This window comes from Trichoderma breve (assembly GCF_028502605.1).
Source record: "Trichoderma breve strain T069 chromosome 7 map unlocalized scaffold00007, whole genome shotgun sequence".
NCBI lineage: Eukaryota > Fungi > Ascomycota > Sordariomycetes > Hypocreales > Hypocreaceae > Trichoderma > Trichoderma breve.
This window is the reverse complement of record NW_026611593.1, coordinates 382,421-397,798: the sequence shown is the minus strand read 5'-3', so window position 1 is coordinate 397,798 and position 15,378 is coordinate 382,421. Positions and strand designations below refer to the sequence as shown.

The 15,378-nt window shown below is 49.4% G+C and overlaps 7 protein-coding genes across 7 annotated transcripts; 4 read left to right on the top strand and 3 right to left on the bottom strand.

Moving 5' to 3' along the window:
- Positions 1-111: 111 nt before the first annotated feature.
- T069G_10308 (uncharacterized protein) lies at positions 112-2,293 on the bottom strand (the record flags this gene model as incomplete). Its single annotated transcript, XM_056177518.1, has 3 exons — positions 112-935; positions 1,025-1,311; positions 1,410-2,293. 3 exons carry the CDS (start codon positions 2,291-2,293, stop codon positions 112-114), a joined length of 1,995 nt encoding a protein of 664 aa, XP_056023808.1.
- Positions 2,294-3,886: 1,593 nt separating this feature from the next.
- Positions 3,887-4,617, top strand: T069G_10307 (acetyltransferase (GNAT) domain-containing protein; the record flags this gene model as incomplete). The annotated part of the gene is made up of 2 exons (XM_056177517.1): positions 3,887-4,295; positions 4,394-4,617. The coding sequence occupies 2 exons, from the start codon at positions 3,887-3,889 to the stop codon at positions 4,615-4,617; spliced, it is 633 nt and encodes a 210-aa protein (XP_056023807.1).
- Positions 4,618-5,599: 982 nt separating this feature from the next.
- Positions 5,600-7,343, top strand: T069G_10306 (fungal specific transcription factor domain-containing protein; the record flags this gene model as incomplete). The annotated part of the gene is made up of 3 exons (XM_056177516.1): positions 5,600-5,635; positions 5,697-6,660; positions 6,847-7,343. 3 exons carry the CDS (start codon positions 5,600-5,602, stop codon positions 7,341-7,343), a joined length of 1,497 nt encoding a protein of 498 aa, XP_056023806.1.
- Positions 7,344-7,943: 600 nt separating this feature from the next.
- T069G_10305 (FAD binding domain-containing protein) lies at positions 7,944-9,203 on the top strand (the record flags this gene model as incomplete). Its single annotated transcript, XM_056177515.1, has 1 exon — positions 7,944-9,203. One exon carries the CDS (start codon positions 7,944-7,946, stop codon positions 9,201-9,203), a length of 1,260 nt encoding a protein of 419 aa, XP_056023805.1.
- A 284-nt stretch (positions 9,204-9,487) lies between these two features.
- Positions 9,488-10,426, bottom strand: T069G_10304 (mitochondrial carrier protein domain-containing protein; the record flags this gene model as incomplete). The annotated part of the gene is made up of 2 exons (XM_056177514.1): positions 9,488-9,732; positions 10,021-10,426. The coding sequence occupies 2 exons, from the start codon at positions 10,424-10,426 to the stop codon at positions 9,488-9,490; spliced, it is 651 nt and encodes a 216-aa protein (XP_056023804.1).
- A 1,059-nt stretch (positions 10,427-11,485) lies between these two features.
- T069G_10303 (fungal specific transcription factor domain-containing protein) lies at positions 11,486-13,714 on the top strand (the record flags this gene model as incomplete). Its single annotated transcript, XM_056177513.1, has 3 exons — positions 11,486-12,503; positions 12,586-12,997; positions 13,057-13,714. The coding sequence occupies 3 exons, from the start codon at positions 11,486-11,488 to the stop codon at positions 13,712-13,714; spliced, it is 2,088 nt and encodes a 695-aa protein (XP_056023803.1).
- Positions 13,715-13,986: 272 nt separating this feature from the next.
- Positions 13,987-14,748, bottom strand: T069G_10302 (short chain dehydrogenase domain-containing protein; the record flags this gene model as incomplete). Its single annotated transcript, XM_056177512.1, has 1 exon — positions 13,987-14,748. One exon carries the CDS (start codon positions 14,746-14,748, stop codon positions 13,987-13,989), a length of 762 nt encoding a protein of 253 aa, XP_056023802.1.
- Positions 14,749-15,378: the final 630 nt, after the last annotated feature.

Sequence of the window (15,378 nt, the reverse complement as noted above, 5' to 3'; positions counted from 1 at the left end):
TACTCCGTGCTCGTAGCTATTCCTCATCAGAACAACATTGCATACTGCGTGCATATTCCCATCTCGCATGTACTGCAGTTGCATGGATCAACCAGATCGACACACTCACCGTCACTCTGACAATAACCAGCCCGGGTCAATTACCGAATCTGGAGCCGTCATGGCTTCTAATTCTGGTGCCAAAAGCACATCTCCCAGCGTAACGCTGAACCCGTCATTGGTACTGGATGTCGGCGGCCACTCTAGTGTTGTATCCGATCGCACATCATCCCAGTCCCGGTCTTGCTCCCGTTCTTGGCCCTGGCCCTGGGCCTGGACATGCTCCGCAGATGGCGCCTGGATGTTGCCCAGGTCAATAATTAAGATTACGTCCAGGTCATTGGCCATCCGACGTGGCGCTCTGACTGGTCCCTGCTGCTTTTCTTGGCCAACAAGCTCCGGCTGTTGTACCCGGTATCGTCTTTTGTGACTCTTCATATCTCCGAGAGAGAACAAGACATTAGCCAGCGCGTTGAGTGCCATTTTTGGAATGGCGAACCCTTCTGTCCCTGTTGCCTGCTTAAAGAACTCTTCCGTCTGCCTGGCGTAGAACGAGAGTGCCAGCACCTCCTCGTTCACAAACTCGGACAGATATCCCCGTTGATGGTATACCGACTTCCATACTGTGATAATCTCCTGCAGTGCATAAAGTGCCCGGATGCTGGTGACGGTGGGACAGCGGCGATACGTTGCAATGTCAAAAAGTACCAGGGTATCCAGAGCTGAATGACTAGACTGTATGAGAGACATGATGGCTCGGATGTAGGCCATATCCCTAACAACTGCCAAGCCCGGTGGCTGCGTCTCTGGGTGTGTTGCTGAGCTTGTTGGACTGCATGTGACGGCCAGCTCATAAAATTTGATGCGGCAGTAAAAGAAATGCATCCGGAGCGAGCCTATCATGTGTGTACTCGTTAGCTAAAACCACCAAGCCACTCCAGGTAGGCAGTGAAACTGGGTTTGGACCCAAGACAAAGCCCCTTACCGTTCAGTACAGGCTGAGCAGCATCTCTCCATCTAGCAAAACGGCTCTCTAGTGACGAGATAGTATGCTGATCGACAGGACTTGCAGCATCAGCTCCAGGCAGCGCCAATGATGCATGTACCTTGATTCTCAATGCTTCGACGCCCTCTGCTATCATCTGCAGCCTCACCCATGCAACCAATCGTTTGTCATTGTCGTTCACACTGTCCTTGTCGAAAGCATCCAACCCCTTCCGCATACTTTCAGTCCAAACCAATGACATTGGTCGACGGAGGCTAACAGCGGCACTATCCGTCGGGTCAGCAATCTTTCCATAATGTGTCCGTTGAGGTGAACAAACACCTCAAAGGAGAAAGAAAATAAAGGGATGCAACAGGTCGCTTACATCGACATGGTTAGATAGGCAGCAAATGACGTGCGCCACTCAACGGCGGTATGCTCCACGGCTGAAATCTCCTCGTTCCAGGGCCAGAGACCCAGCTCACGCACCATTAAGCCTGCAATCTGGATCCATGTGTAAAAGTTCAATTGCACCATGTCGTCGGGTGTGTCGTACCACTCAACCATTACCAGAATGGCTTGGACCAGCTCAACAGACTTGTGCCCACGGACCATGACCTGCTCTGATAGGTCACCTCGTAATTGGAGATGAAGCTTTCGAAAGAGGACTGGATCAGATGCTCTGCATGCTGCGGTGATGGCCGCAAAGAGTAACGTAGGCTGGCGTCTCCTCAGCCAGTCAAAGTTTTCGTAACTGGAAAAGGCCACGATTGGATACTGAGGGAGGACATTGCTGGCAAAGTCGTTGAATAGAGCTATAGCTTTGCTTGTTGACAGTAGATTCGAGGCAAGCACCGTCTCCAGCGACGACTGCAAGTGACAATGATCCGCCAGTTTTCCTCTGTCCTCTTGTTCTTGAAGCAGCCACTTTCTGTCTTCAACTAGCGCTGCAGTCTCACTAGCATTGACAAGTTGAGATATTGGCGGCGGTGCCTGGAGGACACTCCTGCTGGTTGTGGTGCGCACTATGCCATTGTCGTACCGTCTCAACTTTTGCGAGTCTATTGAGGCCTGCAGCTCTGCGAGGCGTTGTTCTAAAGCTGTGACGCGCGTATCGGTGCGCTTCCTCCTCTGTCTTGGCGCAACGGTCTTGAAAATGCAGTCGTTGTTGGTGGTGAAGCAGCGCTTACACTTGTTATGCTCTGCAAATGTCTCCAACGAGCACCGAAGCTTCGACGTACGGCACGAAATGCAGGCATTCTTTTGCATCTTGAAGTGACGAGAGTCTTTGGGCAGCTCAAAGAAAATTTAGCATTTGCGAGCCAGTTCTCCGGGTGATGGTAGAAGACAAGTTGGCTCATCCGCCGCAGTCTCCTGAGAACCGCCTGGATGGACCACCACTCATCTCAAGTGTCCACAGTCCGCCCAGAACTCTAGATCCGACCCGACCGGATGCTGGTATATCGTGTAGAGAGATTTTCCTAAAGTACGAGTGCCTAAATGATTAAGGGAAGCTAAATTTCGTGTGACTAACTGAGTTTGGTAAATGATCCATCTCAGGGTCGTCGTGGTGTACGGGATCCTGCAGTCTATGGTGGACTCGGACTTGGTGTCAATGCCACCTGGTTTTCTGCTGGTCAATTCGGTTCCAACAAGATTCTACCTCTTTCTAAAGATGAAAATTATGAGATAGATGATGGTACGAGAGGAATTGAGAAAGAATGAGAAAATCCTTTCTGTCTTGTATATCCGATACAAGTCGGATATAGATACTCAAGGCAACGAAAGCTCAGCTCAGGAACAAGATATGGCGTGAGGGCGGACATCTCGCGTTTCCGCAAGGAATTTCTTGACCAATGGGAGAGAGCTGTAATGAATCATTTCGACGCTAATCGGCCTGACAGGAATCTTTCGGTATCCGCCTGTAAGCACCGTAAATTTGGCCCTGCATTGAATTCAATGAATGCTCCCACGTTGACGAAGTCTTATAGCCCAACCTTAACTGAACTCTTGGTATCTTTTGTAAAACACGAATTCCGTCACATATCTTGCTCATTGCTACCCTTTCAAATAGCTAAAATACATGACGAACAGTACAGAAGCTATCATATTTGTTCGCCCTCATGTCCCTATACAGCGGATAGACACTGAATGGAATGTATCTGCTCTACGTAAAAGTTTTTGAGTGAATGGATCTCAACTTTAGATGGTGCCGTGCTAGAGGCCGTGGCGACCGCTTAGTCTAAGTCATTTTCCCGCTTAGTAAGGCTTTGCGGTAGGGTCTCACTGATGTTGATAAGATTTGAAGCTTCATCACGCTGCGGTGTGAGTTTTCATACCCTAGACCTCCAACAAAGCCGAAAAAATATTTAGAATCTAGGATTTAGTTTGCAGTATAGCCGAGATAGATTTTCATCTTACAGCTCTCGGAAATTAATTGGATCTTCTATTATCGATATCCGGAATATCACCTCCACCAGGAGATTATGATTTGTTGCCTATTGTCAACGGCTTACAATATTGGTCAAACTCACTTTGAGGGAAACGTTATCAGCGTTTGACCAATGGCAATTTAAGCAACATGTAATACTCAAAACACCAAATTTCTATTCATCTCCATGACCAACAGCTTCATATTCGTCGGAATCTCCAGCACTGCGAGTGATGACAAAGAAATCCACCTTCTCCGCCCTTTGGTTGACATTTGACATATTGGGCGAGCTTAGCGTCGGCACATCCACCACCCTCGCTAAAGTCGGAGCGATATGTATACTCGTGCCTGTATCTTGATCTTGTAGGTGGATTGTATTCGATACTTTGCTCCTTTTGCTACTCATTACGGTCCCTACCGGTCTTTTCAACATGACGATACGTGTGCGTGAGTCTACGGAGGACGACATTCCCGCCATTGCTCGCATAGCTTCGGCGGCCTTTCACCCGGAAACAGATGCCATTGCAGCCCGGCTATTTCCTGCTCGGCTCGCTGGAGAAGGCGAAGCCTATTCCTGGCGATATGCCAAAAAGACGGCAAGCCTGAGTTCCACAGACGCCATCATGGTCGTAGCCGTCGACGACTCTCTAAACGACCAGGTGGTGGGCTTTGCTCTGTGGGATGTATACAGACAATCGCAGGCGGCCAATCAACCCCCGTCTGCCGCTCAACAACAGCCACCACCCTCGTTCGACCAGGAGGCGTATGCAGAGCTCCGCGCTATCGTTTCAGCCGACCACCAGGAGATGTTCGGAGAAAGAGGCATCAAGGACGTCTGGCGTAAGTTTTTCCTGCCCTCCCCTGGGGAAATTCTCCGTGGCCCTTATCCGAAATTGCCCTAAACGGGTAGCTAACGGGAGCTTTTCCCGGCTCACAAGATCTTGATTACCTCGGGGTGGACCCGCAGCAGCAGCGGAAGGGGATCGGGAAGATCCTTTTGGACTGGGGCATCAGCCGGGCGGCGAGCGAAGGAAAGGACTGCTATTTGCTGGCGACGCCTGCCGGGAAGACGCTGTACGACAAGACGGGCTTTGAGGAGGTGAGGACCGTGCCAATATTTGGTGTTTTGCACACCTCCATGATACTTAGACACGGCAAATGATGATCTGCACACGACAAGCACATAGCTACGAGTACGAGTATTCCACCCGACCTCTCACAAGAACATGGTGCAAAGGAAACACGGAACTATTCCCCTAGTAAATTTCATACTTTGATCGCAGTCGGCACTGGGCGGCGCTAAGAGACATTAAAATCTGTCGGCCGAGAGCTTGTGGCTGTCCTCGGCATATTCACGCACCCATGTCCGAGTTGGCCGAGCCTCGCTTTTTCGAATCTCAATACTCCCTCCCCCCTTACATCGCCATGTCTCAATGTCCAGTCCCTTGCATTGCTCCATCCAAAAGCTGTATCCCTTGATGTGACTCCAGCCCACCACCCAATTTGCCAATATTTGCTTTTTACGATACCGCCGAGACAACTCCCAAGCCATGAACCAACAGCAACACGAACCTTACCGCCGCCGGAGACCCGCGCTCTCGTGTCTTGAATGTCGGAGGCGCAAGCTCAAGTGTGACCGAAGTAACCCTTGCGGCCGCTGCGTCTCGACCGAGACACAGTGCAACTACAGGATCCATCAGGTGAAGCCCGGAGCCAGGCATCGGCAAACTCGCCGAATATCCAGCTCCTCGGTGCCAAGCCCTCCAGCTGTCCATCCAGCCTCGCCTTTGTCACATGTCGACCCAATCAGGCATACTATGAGTACTACTTGTAACGTCACTACGAGTACGAGTAATAGGACGGCATCAGATCATGGCGGCCGAGAAAACGAGACACTCAATGCTGCGGCATCGACGCTCGGACCAAATGACTTGTCGAATACACCAGGTGCAAATGAGATCCAAAATCCGACTCGCCCCCGGTTCGTGGATCCCGAGCTCCATCATCTCAGGGAGCGGGTACGGAGACTTGAGCGGTCCCTTGTACATGTTCCCGTACACGATATATCCCAGGCCGGCAGAGATGTCCTTGCTGGTGAGTCGGGCATGCCGGACGCCCAAATCATCTTGAATAAAACAAGAATTATGAGATGGAGCCACTGGGTTGGCATAGCTAAAGAGGTACAGTCTACAGCTTCAGCTTGCACATTGTACATTTTCGGGATGCTCACATGTTGTGTAGTTTGAACCCATCATCTCCTGCTATGGAGCAATATGCGGCTTTGGAGACATTAACTCGTTCAAGAGCGCTGAAACCAGAGCTCTGATCGTCGAGACCAGCGGCTTGCTCCAAAAGTGCAAAAGCGTAGCTAGAACCCTCAAGATTGGACGGCCTAGTAGATGCCTTTCATCGCTGAATTTTGATCTGACGCCCCCTTCGCGTCAAGTGGCAGACAAGATGGCAGCCTTGTATTTCCAATCATTTGAGTCAACACACCGGATTTTGCACGAGCCCACCTTTTGGAGAGTTTACGAGAGGTTCTGGAGTAGCCCCGAGACTGCTTCAGGCATACTACGCCTTCAGGTGCTTCTCGTGATTGCCATAGGGTCCAGTTTGGCTCCGCATGTGGAATCCGATTCCGGACTTCGCCAAATGGTGCATCAATGGATATACGCAGCTGAAACTTGGCTTTCTGGGCCACTGGAAAAGGACCGTCTCAACATCTCCGGGCTGCAGATACATTGTTTGGTGATGCTTGCCCGGCAAGTCTTTTCAATCGGAGGGGAGTTCATTTGGGTTTCGTCGGGGTCGCTCATCCACCGGGCGATACAGATTGGTTTGCATCGGGACCCCAAACATCTCCCTCCTATGTCCGTATTGCAGGCGCAGCTGCGTAGAAGATTATGGGCCACAATCCTGGAACTAGTGGTTCAATCGTCTCTCGATTCGGCATTGCCTTCAAGGATCTCTTTCGATGAATTTGATACTGAGCCGCCGGCTAATAGCAATGACAACGAGATAGGAGAATCAGCCACTGAACTGAAGCCTCACCCCAAGGAAACTTTTACCGGGACATCTATGCAGATCATTCTCCTTGACTCGCTCCCAACACGCCTTCGAATACTCAGTCTCCTGAACGGTCTAAACTCCGAGCTGTCTTATCTAGATGTGCTTGACTTGAGCGCGGATATTCTCCAAACTTGTCGTCAGTGGAATACCTTTGCAAGAGAAAACAAAGCATCTGGCGTCACCCCCTTTCATCAGAATTTACTCGACTACCTTTTACGCCGTTTCCTGATTCCGCTCCATTGTCCCTTTGCTAATAAAGCGCGGGTGAACCCGTTGTTCCATTATTCACTCAAGGTTAGCATAGACACCGCCATGACCATAGCATCTCCTGAGCCAGATGAAGGATTCTTCAATCTTATGGCGATTGGAGGAGGATTGTTCAAAGAGGGCATCCGATATGCCACAAGCATAATTAGTCTCGAGCTTCTCGCCCAAGTCGAAACTCAGTATCTCGACGGAGCATTACACCGCAACTCACATTACATAAATCCGCTTAAGAAGGCTATAGCAGAAATGACTTCCCAATCAATAGAGCGGATCCGGCAAGGAGAGACAAACGTCAAGAGCCACATGTTCTTATGCATGATTACGGCTCAAGCGGAAGCCACGGAAGAAGGCGTATCTGGCGAAGGGCGCGTTGCGAAGGGTGCGAGGGATAGTATTTCGTTGTGTCTGGAACTGTTGCAGGATCGTCTAGGTACCACTTCTCTGTCAATACCTACGCCGGATGTCGAATCTATCATTGGAGAAAGAGATGACTACACATATGGATTGGATTTTGACATGGACTTCTTCTTGGCGGAAACAGGCTTTTCTTGAACTTCTGAAATCTCCAGAGAGCCAAGGACTTATTAGGATCAACTTGACATGTTTGTAACATGCCAATGATGTATATTGGCACCTGAAAATTGTACAACTACTCTCCTCTTTGTACAAGAGAAATGGTCGCGTGATGTCACGATGGTTACGCAGATATAACGCAGCGGTTATAATTACTATTTTGAGGGCCAGATGTAACACGTTTCATGCACCGCTTAACCCACTCGCATGAGTGGCGGCATCACAAGCCATTTTATAGAAAACATTTAAAAGGGGCCATTAATTGAACTATTATGCGATGCCCCATTTACACGGTGATCGCCCCCCTCGGCCGAAACGGTAGCGGGCGGATATATCGCGCGGCAGAGATTTACGGCTTCAATATACCGAGACCAGCAGTTCGAAGTATACGAGTAAGACATATATATATCCCTTACATGTCGCCCAAATCTAAACTCAACAAGTTTGTTAGCATCATCATCTCCTCTCAACCTCAGTCCCATCAGTACAGCTCTTACACTTCAACAACCAACAAGAACATCGATACCAGATACACTCAACTCCAGCATCTACATCAACTTATAAACACCAATGGCACAAATGAAAGTGTTAATCAGCGGTGCTGGCATCACCGGAAATGCCCTCGCTTACTGGCTCTCCAAGCTGGGCCACGATGTTACCGTCGTTGAACGTTATCCTGAACTTCGAACCACTGGCCTTCAAGTCGATCTCCGAGGTCCAGGAGTCGAAGTCCTGAAGTTGATGGGACTCGACCAAGCTTTTCGCGCCAGAGCTGTGCCAGAACAAGGATTTGCCGTCGTCGATAGCTCCAACAGACGACGAGCCTACTTCGGAGTGAACAATTCTGGCAAGGGGGTGCAGAGCTTCACTACTGAATATGAGATCATGAGGGGTGACCTGTGTCGTATTATGTACGATGTTATAAAGGACAAGGTCACTTTCCTGTTTGGCATCTCCATTGACAGCTTCAAGCAAAAGAACGATGGTGTTGAAGTCCATTTCACCGATGGCAAAACAGATCACTTTGACGTCTTGGTTGGTGCTGACGGCATGGGCTCAAACACTCGCAAGCTCATGTTGGGCCCTGGTGTCCAAGACGCGTTACGCCCAGTGAAGGGTGCCTATACGGCATACTTTACGATTCCTCGTCCAATTCAAGAGGGAGAAGAGTACAACTCAACGTTCTACCTGGCGACTAAGAGGCGAGCCATCATGACGCGAAGGCACAATGCAGAGGAGATCCAGATATACCTCCCCTGCAACACGACCTCTGATCGAATGAAGAAGGCCCACCGAGACGGCGTGGAAGAACAGAAGAAAGCCCTAGCGGAAATTTTCACCGACGCTGGATGGCATTCGAAAGATATCATTCGAGACATGTTCGAATCGGAGAACTTCTATTGCGAGCGCCTGGGTCTTGTCAAGCTCGATTCTTGGTTCAACGGCAATGTCGCCCTTTGTGGTGATGCCGCATACTGTCCTTCACCACTCACCGGCATGGGAACAACTTCCGGTCTAGTAGGGGCTTATGTCCTCGCTGGAGAGATTAGCCGTCACTGCGGAAAGGCAAAGGAGGGGGGCAAGCCTACCGATGGTCTTGACATGGCGTTCAAGAGCTATGATGACAAGTTCCGGCCATTCATCGACCAGGTAACGCACGGAGTGGGCGACGACACCATCTTTTGGAATAAGATGCCCGAGTCGCCGTTTACTATTGCGCTCGTCAACCTGCTTCTGGGAATAGCTGCTTTCTTGAGGCTGAATGTTGTTGGAAACTGGATTCTGAAGGAGAATGTGAAGTGGACGCTTCCCAACTACGACGGACTGATGAGAAGTTGATCGATCAACTGTTTCCTTATGAGCCTATATTATTGGCTATGTAAATTGCATGGTGAAGGTCTTGAGAAACACACATCACTCCAGTATCACGGTCTTATTTAGCACTTAATATCTCTATATTTTAGTTTAATTTATTCTTCTTATACTACTTGTGCGTATGCACTTCTACGAGCTACATACATGTATGCTTCTCACAAGTGCTCTCTTCTACTATCGCGTTAAATTCTACCAAAAAAAAAAAAAAAGACATTCAGTGAACAAAGAAACAAGGCAACACTAATTCCTCATTCACCCTTGAACGTCTTGCCAAATAGAATAACCTGAAGCTGATCATAGATTGACAAGGCGCCAGCCCCAGCAACACCTCGAAGAATGTTTGCTCCAGCGCCATTAAAGAGAGCTCGCACTCCATTCTTCGCAATAATCTGCTTAGCTGCATCAAACGAGCTTTTATACTTGACTGCCTCTCCCGAAGTCATCATCATGCGCCGGCGGATGGTGTCTAGCGGATAGGCAGCGATGCCCGCCGCTGTGGTGACAAAGTATCCCAGACAAAATGAAGCCAAGAAATTGTTTTCAAGAGCCCTAATGAGAACAAGTGGCTTGAAGGAGTCGTACATGCCAAAGTAAAGACCTCGATAAACAACAGCGCCAAAGACAGAAGGAAAGAAGCCGCGGTAAAGGCCGACAATGCCGTCCGATGCTAATGTTTTCCGATATACATCGATGAATCCATTAAACTGGCGCTGCCCTCCTTTCTTTGCGTCGTTGGCCAACCGAGTTCGTGTGTAATCAAGAGAATAGACAAAAAGCTGACCAGTCGCTCCGGCAGCGCCTCCCGAAGCCAAATTTCCCACCATCCACATGGCGTAGCCGTCGCGATCTTTCTTATAGCCAAACATCTTCTTGAACTTGTCGCGAAAGGCAAAGTTGAGAGCTTGCGTGGGAAAATACCGAATCACATTCGCCGTGTTACCGCGCCATAAGCTAACAAAACCCTCGTCAGCTATTGTGCGCTTGAAGCATTCGCCTATGCCGTTATATCTGCGGTCCAGGCGGCCGGCTTTGATCATTTCATCTTGGTTCTGGATGAGGAGCTTGACTCGCTCGATGGGAGCGGCAGCGGTCTTGGAGACGGCGGCAGAGACACCTCCCATGAGGAAATCGGCCATGAAGGGCGGCATTCCCAGGACCTTGTCAGAGGGCAGTGCCGAATGAGCCATTGTGATTTTTGTAAAGGGAGTTGATAAAAGAGCGTGCAGCAGTAGAGTCTGAATATTGGCGACAAAGACAAGTAAGTATAGTCAAATGGTATAGTAGAGTATGGAAACATTTCGGTATAAATACGCATATCTTAAAGAAGGCCATCGATACGTCATTTTCCCTCAACGCGTCTTCCTGTCTTCCTTTCATACTCGGAAGAGGTAACCAAAGGGTTGATGCCGTCCGTATCGGCGCTCCGGGTCTCATTATGCGCCCCGGACTCCGGAGCACGGGACGGCGCAATGGGCCGGACATGGCTGCAGATATCCACTTACATAGCCTTAAGAGGAACGTGGGGATAGAATACAACTAATCGGAACTGTTGTTACACTACTAGACTTACAAAGTTATATTCTTTTATTCTTTCATCTAGACTCACTCTCGCGGGTACGTCTAACATATGTGTGGCTTGTATTAGCTAGCCTCTACTTGTAGCATGATGAGGCATCTGGCGGGAGCGAAGCTTGCTCCCACAGCCACGCCTATGCTCTATCTCTGCTGGACAAGGTATCCTAGCGAATAGAGACTGTTTGCTATTTGATGTCAGTCCAACCTCGTACATCTTGACATTCGGTTATAGTTCATCAAACAAGGGTGTGGGTGGTAACGATGTGTCAGTGCTCCCACTAGTGAAGGGAGTGAAGGGCGTGAGAATATCATATCCACCCATTAATATGGATCGAAGCTCCAGAGATACCGCCGTCGATTCAGAGCACATATATCATCAACCACGGCCATCATCGCCAATTTTGCCATGTAGAATTACGTCCTTGACCTCACGACTCTCAGGTCTCTTCCAAAAGTCCACCAGACATGTCAGCCACGTCCTGGTCAAGCTAAAAGACAAATGCCAACCATGGAGCCGAACGCCGAATCCAAGCCGAACGCCGAGGCCGAGAGCCGCAAATCTTCAGCACACTCCTCGCATCGTTAGGCATTCGGCTCTCCGTCTTCACATATTCAAGAGGTGATACAGCTGCAACAGCGGCTGTGGCCGGACCCATATATCACTATTCACAATGAACAGTGCATCTCCCAATTTCGCCGTACCCTCTGAAATCCCCCGGAGACGCAATGGCCGTCCACAGGCCTGCGAGCCCTGCCGTCGGCGCAAGGTCGCGTGTGACCACCGGCTTCCCATTTGCTCGCGGTGTATCCGCAAGAGCACCCCCCAGAGCTGTCGATATCTTATCCAGGGGCAGCTCGTAACGCCGGCTTTGCCCTCAGGTGGTAGTAGAAGCCAATCGGCAGAGATGCTCGATGAGCGGCAGCCTCGAGAGCCGACGGGACCAAACCCAACTACATTAAGCCCGTCAACATTGGAAGATCTCTCCTCGCCGCCGGATGAAAATGTCGGGTATCTTGGCGCATCGAGCTTCCCGGAATTCTTTCGCGAGACGCAGAAACACCTCGACTATGTAGCTGGTCCTAATCCAAACCATGATGGCCTAGCTGGTAAAAACGAAAACAATGTGACGTCGACCAAGATGGCTCCGGACGCAGCCGCCTTCGAACTTGCCTTTACGGTGCTCCGGACCATCCCAACTAAAGAGGCAGCACAGTTTCTGCTCAGGCGGAATGTGAATCCCAACGATGCCTGGTGCCGTCTTGCTCTGGATCGTCTTCACGCATCTCTGTGGACATCACTGGGCCACTTCCTCGACGGCGAAAGAAGTAATGAAGCAATGTCGCAACTTGCACTGCTGCTGTTCCAGAACAGCTCCAAGCCCCTTAAAGAAGACTTTCCGGATCCAGACCAGTGGTTTGAGGCCTTCTCCGGTGCCAATTTCCGGTGGGAAGGGCTGGGTATCTTGTTCACGTTTTGGTGTTTTGGATCTGCCTCTCTCATAGAGAACGGCACCGTTGAGCAACGCAAGTGGCTTGGACATCACAATCGTAAGAACCTCATGCAAGTTTACAGGAATGGTGCCTCGAGAAGCGTTGACCTTTGCCGCCTGACGAGCTGCAACAACACGATGATGGTGTATCTCTTACACATGCATGGTCTCACTGAATCACTCATCACCGGTGATACAGGTAAGTGTCCTCGTATTTCGTATTCGTCCTAGAAGTTCTCAGTCTATTCCCTGTCTTCTTTTGCCTAACAAGTCCTACCCAGGTGCGGGCTTTTGGCGGCAGCATGCAGAGGCCGTCGCCCTGGCCACCTTTCTTGGCCTTCACACAGCTCAGCCGAACAACTCGGTACCCGAGGAGTCAGTAGCTGTTCAGGTCAAGCGAAGACTCTTCTGTTCCGTCTTCAACATCGATATGGTGGTTTCTACTTTGACAGGCCGGCCTCCATTAGTCAGTAGCAAGCTTTGCTCGACGCCGTTGCCTCTCGATGTGAGTGACGAGTCTTTGCTAAACCTCAAAGTTCGGCCTCACCGGCTGGACCAGGATGGATGGAACATGGAGGGAAAGAATCATCCAGTTACGTTTCTGCGAGCGGCCTATATCATCGCTGGGATAAGGAGTGAAATCCTCGAGATTGTGCTCCAGGCACCTCACGTTCGCACCCAGCATGACTTTGAGTAAGTTGATGTCATTACACCAAGCCTGAGAGAAAACTTGTCCACTGACACACCAAAAGTTCTTTACGGAAACGAGAAATGGATGTTTTCGCTCGATTTCCAACCGGACTGCAATTTAACAACGATGACTTTAGCAATCCCTCTGTCGACGCTCCCACCCTTTACATCAGACTGTTGACGCGACTTGAGCATCTAAGCAACCTATTCTTCATTGAACGACTCTCATATAGAGGAAACAGCTTATACAGCCCTCAAATGCTTGAAATCAGCCTCGAGATGATATCCCTTACCCTCTCCTTCTGGACGCAGCAAAATCGTCTCGAAGGTCTGCAAGGCGACTACGAGTGGCTGGTCATGCTACACGCCGCGCCTGCAGCAGGTATCTTGTGCATGGAGCTCTTGAAACAGCCTTCTGCCACTGAACCACCAACCGTCCCTAAAATCACAAAACCCATGATCATAAAGCAGCTCAGTTTACTCATCGGCTTCCTCGAATGGATCGGACCTGGAGCCCCCGGTGCTCATTTGTGTAACAGCATCAAGACGGTCGTCGAGCGAGTGATGGAGCAAGCTCTGAATCCGACGATTCCAAGGCCCGTAACTCAGCAGGAGTTTGACATGACATGGGATACGAGTTTACCAGAAGATATGAACGACTTTAATTTCGGGCTATTAGACACGTTTGACTGGCTGAGGCTTCCGCCAAATACAATTTAGCCTGGTTGGAACTAGGCTGATTTGTTTTCCTTCTTCAATTTTGTCTTGTATATCTTACACGCTTTGAACTGAGACTTTCGAAGCAATATTCTTTTAATATGGAATGGAGCGAATTGTTATTGTGTGATTGGAATAAGATTGCTAATTTACGGATCGGAACGAATTGATATAACGAATTGGCGGCACGGATCAGAATGAAATGATATACTGTACGATGCAGATTCTAAGGCTAGCTAGTATGAATAGATGACTCTCAATGACACTTAATTCCATCACCACGGCTCAGTTCCATCAATGTTTGTAAAAGTCCCTGTAGGGCCGTCTTTGTCGAGGGTAGCCAATGCTACAGCCCTCACAGCTCCCTCTTCCACGTCCATGGCAACAGAAAGGTGATTGTTGAACGCCGTTTTGCGAAGCCCAGGACAGCAGCAATTGATCTTCCACCCTTCCTTCTCGAATAATGTCGAATAGCATGCACCAATCATGTTTGCAGCCGCTTTGCTGGATTTGTACGGTATAGAGGTATTGTGCTGGTAATATTTCCATGAAGGGTTGAGCGTATTCCCAAAGGATCCCATCTCTGAGGTAATAAACACAATCCGTGGGACTAAGCCTTGATCCGCAGCCTTTTGTAACAGGGGAATAGCTGCGTCTGTCATCTCTAGGGTGCCAAACACATTCACATCAAACAACGCGGCCATCTTGGCCCTGAGGCTGGGTAAACCCTCCACTGCATGTCTTCCAATGCCAGCGTTGTTGATTAGCACGTCAAGTCTGCCATACTCGCGATCGATTTGCGCAACACAAGCTGCAATTGAGTCATTCGAAGTAATGTCAACTTCAACTGGAGAAACTGAGCCAGCAAGCTTCTCAATATTTGATATAGCTTCTACTCCTTTTGAGAGAGCTCGACACCCAAGAAGGACATGATAGGTGGGTTGCTCCGCCACAAGCTTTTTCACAATTTCATAACCGATGCCCTGATTGCCGCCGGTAACGAGCACAACTTGCTTGTCTGCGGGGTTGTCGGCCATTGAAAGCGACTGGGCCAGTGTTGCCAGGTTACGGAATTAAAAAAAAGGATTGCTTATGTGTGGTTGTCGGCGTGCTGAATAATGATGATGAGAGTGTATGTAAAAAAGATTCCAAAGGATGTGTAGCACAATGCAACCAAAGGAGGCTCTTTACCATGCTCAATACAGGCATGTCTATTGCTCAGCGGCTTAATCATCGTCGCAATGCCTCTGAAGAACCGAACGCTCACAGGGCTCGCTTGGTATCGGAGTTTATGGTTATGAGCCGGCATAGTCTCGCGCTAAAGTCGCGATCCGCACTGGAGTTTTCGGTGTCCGCGCGGGAGAATTAGGCTTAGTTACAGGCCAAGAGTTGTCCATCTTATGCAGAATCGGTTCAAGACGTCGTTGGTAAACTGCTTGTTGAGACATCGGCCCAAGCCTATCCTCAACTAACTACAACTAGCGGGATCTTGTTACGGCAGGGCTGCTGTAAGCGCTTATTACTGATCTCGGCAATCCCACTATGAGGATACAAGCATGATATCGTCTACGAGTACGTATAAGTAAATGCGTATATTCTTCCTTTATATATAGGAGCAAGTTCCCGAAAAGCGATGTGAATGATCATCAGAGCATTATCAATATACA